The 6,300-nt window shown below is 47.4% G+C and overlaps 1 protein-coding gene across 2 annotated transcripts; it reads left to right on the forward strand.

Annotated features, from left to right (window-relative positions):
* The first annotated feature begins 1,986 nt into the window (after positions 1-1,986).
* LOC123115814 (uncharacterized) lies at positions 1,987-5,477 on the forward strand. 2 transcript variants are annotated; one of them, XM_044536901.1, is made up of 4 exons: positions 1,987-2,245; positions 3,374-3,631; positions 3,713-3,805; positions 4,799-5,477. In XM_044536901.1, exons 1-4 carry the CDS (start codon positions 2,130-2,132, stop codon positions 5,169-5,171), a joined length of 840 nt encoding a protein of 279 aa, XP_044392836.1. In that variant the 5' UTR covers positions 1,987-2,129; the 3' UTR covers positions 5,172-5,477. The 2 variants fall into 2 exon arrangements, with proteins under 2 accessions (XP_044392836.1, XP_044392835.1); XM_044536900.1 differs by having other exon boundaries at positions 1,994-2,245; positions 3,374-3,805; positions 4,799-5,471.
* Positions 5,478-6,300: the final 823 nt, after the last annotated feature.

Raw genomic sequence — 6,300 nt, forward strand, 5'->3', positions numbered from 1 at the left:
TTTTGTACCTCAAGCTCCTGTTTGCAGCTCCATAAAAGCATGATAAATGCCATGGTTCCTCCCCAGGTTGGGAAATCACCGAGTCAATATGATACTAAGAAAAAGTTTTTATTTCAAGATTGATATTATTCTTCCAATACAAGCACAAACCCCCACTTCTTCCACTACTACCTACTCCAAAACTACTACTAAAACCTAACCTACTCGCCAAACCTTCCACTCGGTACTTTGCCGGTTGGGTTTCAACAATACACAGCACCGACGGCGCACTAGCCTCCACAAGATCGCAGAGCTCACGAACTATCGCAGGGTCGCCAATTCCTCGACAGTTCCAGCACATAGTCCTCATTGGGCTCGGCGGTCCTCCTCAACGGAGGCCGCCTTAGCTGTATATTCAACTCCGTCCACAACCATTCCCTCATCCTGTTTCCTCTGCTTCACCACCTGCACTTTCTCGAGCGTAGATGCTGTGTCATTGGCACCAGAAGATGTAGCACCCTCAAGACGGAGTACTGATCCTGCCACTCTGCCCGCTAGATTCGGGGCCTGCTGACCCCTTATATTGACACTACCATCCGCTGCCACCAGCCGCTTCCGGGCTCCTTTCTCCCCCCCTTCACCGTGTTGGTACTCATGATCATTTTCCACTCCATCCCTCTCCGCCCTCTGCGTTTCAGCATCAGCCCCATCATCTCCAAACTCTCCTCTCCCTCGACCACCACCCGATTCCCTTCCTCTTCCAGCATCCCTCCATCTACCTCTTCCTCCTCCATCCCCTCTCCCTCTTCCGCCTAGGCCCTGAGCTGTCGGCATCTCCGGCTCCCAAAGCAGCCAATCCCCCCACTCAAAGGTTCTCGGGGCATGCACACCGTCACCACATTCATCATCTAGGTGTCCCATCCTTCCACAAGCAAAACATAAATCTGGGAGCTTCTCATAGAAGACACTATACCTCTTGTACTCCTTTAGAGTAATAGGCACAAACCGAACCAGTGGGGTATTGACATCAACATAAACCCTAACTCGTAGAGTACTAGCCGGGTTTATTCTACCCTCATTCATAATCACATTGAACGGTGGATCCCCTACCTTTGCTGCAACTTTCTCGGCCAATTCTCTCCTCCTCGTCAGGCCATCCGGCAGCCCCTTCACTCTCGCCCACACCGGTATCTTGTTTAGTCTATACCCTTTGACATCTGAAAAGCCATCGTATTCCTGTAGTACCACCGGAGCCCTCCGAAACAACCACGGCCCCCCTTCCATGATCTTCTTCCAGTCGCCTAAGCAATGACATTGAACTAGGAACAAATTCGGGCCTTTGACATTGAAGGTAACCCCTTGTGCCGCCGCCCACGCATTACGCATCTGTGTCATTAGCGCGGCATGGCTGAAAGGCTTCATGGTGTGGACGCGGAACAGGGCCAGCCAGCGCACATCCTTGATGAGTTCATCCACTTCTTCCGAGAAATCAAGCTCCTCCTCCTCCCGCCCATGCAACTTCATCCCCGCAAATTGGTCTTCCAGATCTGGATCGGGGCCATAGTAATCGCCATACTCCTCCTCATCTTCCTCTGCCTGATTCCGCACATCTTGCGAACTCTGATTTTGCCTATCCTTCCCCCTAGTCTCATCCCTAGCACTCCCCCTCGGCGTCTCTGAACCACTTGGCCGAGCCGCCGCCACCATCGCTACTGCATCTGCCCTCGCTCCGCCCTTCCCCCCTTGCACCTGGTTCGTCAGATCCGCCATGCACGCACGCACACACGACGGAGGGTGATGGATCTCACCGACGGCCAACAAGGATCGGCAGCCGGAGAGATTTTACGTGGACTCCGGCAGGATCGCCGGAGGATAGGTGGAACCCTAGGTTAACCTAGGGGAAAAAACTAACCCCGGGAATACAGCCATAGGGGAAAAAACTCCGCCCTTCCCCCCTTGCTAGCTTTCTCTAGAAAAACTCGCGAGCTTTACCGTCGATGGCTACAGGCAAGTACAGCCCGGCCCACTTCCGCGGGCCATGTTAAAGGCACAGTTTCCAAGGAGAAACATCCTCACTCCCCACAACCCGTCCGCACTCCACCACTCCACCTGCTTCTAGAAGTCTCCAGCGCCTCGCCTCCACCGCGCCAATGGGGAAGAGCGAGGCTACGCCGACGGTGACGAAGGGGGAAGGGGAGGAGCTGGTGCTGACGATGCTCGAGGTGGATCCCGCCACCGAGGACCCTGACCTCCTCGACGCCATCAGGTACGCACGCAGACACCAATCGACGCTCCCCCAAGTGGCAACCCACACGCACGCTTCTACTAGGTCGACGGGGATAGCAAGCGCGGCGGCTTGTCTTTGGTTTGCTCGCGTTTTGATGAGATAAAGGTGGGGTTTTGGGGCTGTCTAGGGTTTGATGGCTTATTCGAGAGGAAAATGCCATGGCTATGGTTCGCGGCTCTTGTTGGGGTTGGATGGACTTGGTCCAAATATGTCTAATAGATTCAATCTCCTGAATGCTGTGAAATGAGAAATTTGCAGATGATTTGCTGTGTACCCAACCAATGTTAAAAATGTTATGGATTTGTGTACAATTGATGGACTGCCCTTGGAATTTAGTGTCTTGTTGGGTCGACAGACTTAGTCGAATGTCTGTTTTAGGTTGAATCTACTAGTGAAAGATTTCCCCTTTTTATATAGAAATGACCACAGAAAGAGGTGACTTCTTATACTATCACCAAATGCTGCGCCAAATAGGAGTTAATGAAAGTTTTGTAGACGGTTTATCATGTATTCAACCGATGATTCAAAAACAAATTTGGTGTGTTTGTGTACAATAGGAGAATTCCACACCTTTATCTATTGATGAAGCATTTAAGCATTTTGTTGATTGGGGGCCTTGGGGCATAGCCATTTCATGTTGAACTAGTGTACTCACTTATTTGCCATCGAAATGTTCCTGGTGCAGTTACTTTGCTACTTACTATTTTGACCTCCCCGTGCATTGCAATGGCATTCTGTGCTCGTCCTAGGACCTTGATGGATCATGGAACTAGGCAATAGGAATCCACTCGGGTTCTTCTTCATTTTGGAGTGTACTACGTATTCACCCTTTGTAGTCATGGAGCGCAGATTTTGGCTATTTGCCGTTAATATTATAGCTTGGTTGCTTGTTGCATGCTTAGTGTTTCTCCTAGGAAAGAGTCAGATGATGTTAGGCGTTTGCACATGCACACTATTTGTCTGCTAGTTATTTCATTATGTCCTATAAAAAAGTTTGTTGTGTGCTCTTTCCATTCTTAGGTCTCTCTAGTTGATCCTGATGCTTTGATTCACTTCCGTGATTGCCTTTTTGTATTTATGCTGCTGCATTGACTTGCGATTTTTCAGGAAGAAGAACAGTGCTGCCCTGACCTCCATTCTTGATCCCCATGACGAGCTCTCCGCCAAAGACAGTTCGAATGCGGCTGCTGCTGTTTGGTATTTCGTCATGAATGGCCACCACATAACTGGCAATCTGAACCTGCTGACGGACCTCACGCCTGTGTGTGACCGTTGGGTCCGTTCTCTCATTGGGACAGGGCCGCCCATGCAAGTCTGTGCACGGGGATCTGTGAACTGCAACGGGATCAAGCTCGATGACGTATGGTATGTTCCCGGGGTCACGGTGAACATGGTGGCGGGTGCCCATTTTAGCAATCAGGAAATTTCACTCACTCTGGATCGCAGTGCCTTTTCTCTTAAGCGCCCTGATGGCACAGTAGTCGGCAAAGGACGTGTTAAAGGCAATCTGTATGAAGTAGACTTTCTCGACATCAGTAGGTACAGTTACTTGACCGAATGCTTTACTTTTCTACTCCTGGTACACTGTTAGTTTATTGAGCTCTATTCATTGCACTCCGACCCCCTCTTACCTCATAGGGGGTGCTCTAAAGTGCAGTTGCCCATTATGGGAGCACTGAATTTCCAGTTAAATGATACTACCTGTCAAGTGCTTCATTCCTTATGAGCTATGCCAATTGAAGGTAGTGCTGCCATGCATGCACAAAAAGAATGGCATCTGCATATATCACTTAAGAAGTAATTCCTCATGCTCATCTACCAATTCATGTGTGACATACTAGAAGTTAAGAGACTCACCATGGTAGCTGCATAATTTTTTACAAGTGATGCTGCATATGATTTTACAAATATATGCACTCGCAACTTTGCAAGGAAAAATGGAAGTATAAGAAACTGCATATTTGACTCGTGCTTTTGCAATGGTCAGTATAACAGACAATTAGATGTGTGTGTTCTTTGTATGCTTTCTGCAGCATGTATGTCGAGATGACCAGCGCGTGTGGTGGACATCATGTTTTAGAACTAATATTTCGAACATAAACCTAAAATCAGTTGGTTTTTTTATTACTTTCATGTATACCTTTGTAGTAGCTGTTTGGTTTGGGTATTGGTATCCTTTTTTGCCTCTCTATAAGAGGTAAGGGTAATATGATTTGATAAAGCAAAATTAGAGGTCCATATTAAAGTTAAAGTGGTTATACCAATACCATAAAATTTCTAGTTTGTTACAAAGTTGATTATTTGTAGCTGTGCTTGTTTAGAGCTTATGCCCAAATTGTTCACAGTATGATTTAGTTACTCTACTGACTTGTTATTTTAAAAATAGTCTTGCTACTCTGATGGTTACCTATAGCGTTTGGTTGGTATTCATCGACTCCTTAATCATCTACTTCCTCCGTTCCAAACTAAATGTAGTGGTTTTAGTTCCAAATGCGGGAAATAACGCTAATGTTTTCTCCTGTGTCTGATCAGTACAACAGCTCCCTGGTACATCGTCTCGAATGCTGCTGAACACATGACCGGCAACCTGCACCTCCTGAGCAACTTCACCCCCACCCAGCCAGGCCGCCAAGTCCGGACGCACACCGGTGCGATGCTGCAGGTGCGCGGGAAGGGGTCTCTGAGCTCCACCCAGCTCTCCATTCCCAGCGTCAGCTACGTCCCAGGGCTCACCGAGAACATCATCTCAGTGACCCAGCTCACTGACAGCGGCTTCAGTGTCGCGTTCAGTCCTCATGGCTGCACCATCACAAGGAACCGCGATGGGAAGACGGTCGGCTGCGCGTACCATGCCGGTGGCCAGCTCTACCTGCTCGACTACCTCAGGGTTGCTGACAGCAAGTAGCCTGTATGAGTTGCCGACAGACATAGTGAACCCAGAGCAGTGAGGTAACCAGCCCTATGAGTTGCCAAGATGAAGAGGAAATTTAGTTGCGAAGGGCTTTTTTGGCTGCGAACGAGTTGTTAGCTGGTTTCCTGTATGAAAAACCTCGTGGATGCTTCGGTTAATGTTAAGTTACGATCCTGATATTACTATGTCTGTATGGGCTATGGCATATTACCACTAACCAGTTACGCATGGGTTTCTGCAATTACCATGGATGTGGTTAATATGTAAGTAGTGTTGGTTGCATGATGTGGTTAGTTTCTTTTTGAGCTTATAATCTTTCCTAGTTACAAAGATTTGAGTTGGTGTGGCTGGTGAGTTCACATGTGGAGCCATACAAATAAGCAAATACTCCCTCCGTTCCTAAATATAGATTTCAACAAGTACTACATACGGAGCAAAATGAGTTAATATACACTTTAAAACATGTCTACATACATCCGTATGTGGTAGTTCATTTGAAATGCTAGAAAGACAAATATTTAGGAACGGAGGGAGTACATTTCTACCCGCATGCGAAGACATAATAAACAAATGTTACTTTTATAAGATGTGAGACCCATTCCAAGTAAACAAATACACTACTCCTCTAATGTGAGAATAATACTCTTGCAAAATCACGAATTATTAATGCAAGTACACGGCTCCAACTCAAAATCACGGTCTTGATTTTAGTTTCTCGGGCTAACCAGTTCTTTTGGTTTTATACATAGCACAAGACAACACATATGAGATTTGGATGGTGGTGCTATGTGCACCCAGTCTCGAACTCCGGGACGAAAGCCTAGGACAGACCCGAGTGATTATTCCTGGCAATGGCGATGTTTTTCACATCGTTACCTTGTTGGAGGCATTGCTCGGATATGTTTGGACTGATTCTTCAGGGTGAAAACTTTGATACCGGCCTTTGTGGTTGGTTCCCGTGACGGCGTCGCTTGAGTGTCGCTTCCTTCTTGAAGGCGTTGCTGTTCAAGATCCTTGTCATCCATGTGGTGTCGATGGTTGGTGCGGATATGATCTCAGTTGTAGTTTGTCGATCGTTCATCTAATCACTTTGAGGCTTATTTCTTATTTTTTTTCCCACACC

This window comes from Triticum aestivum, chromosome 5B, assembly GCF_018294505.1.
Source record: "Triticum aestivum cultivar Chinese Spring chromosome 5B, IWGSC CS RefSeq v2.1, whole genome shotgun sequence".
NCBI lineage: Eukaryota > Viridiplantae > Streptophyta > Magnoliopsida > Poales > Poaceae > Triticum > Triticum aestivum.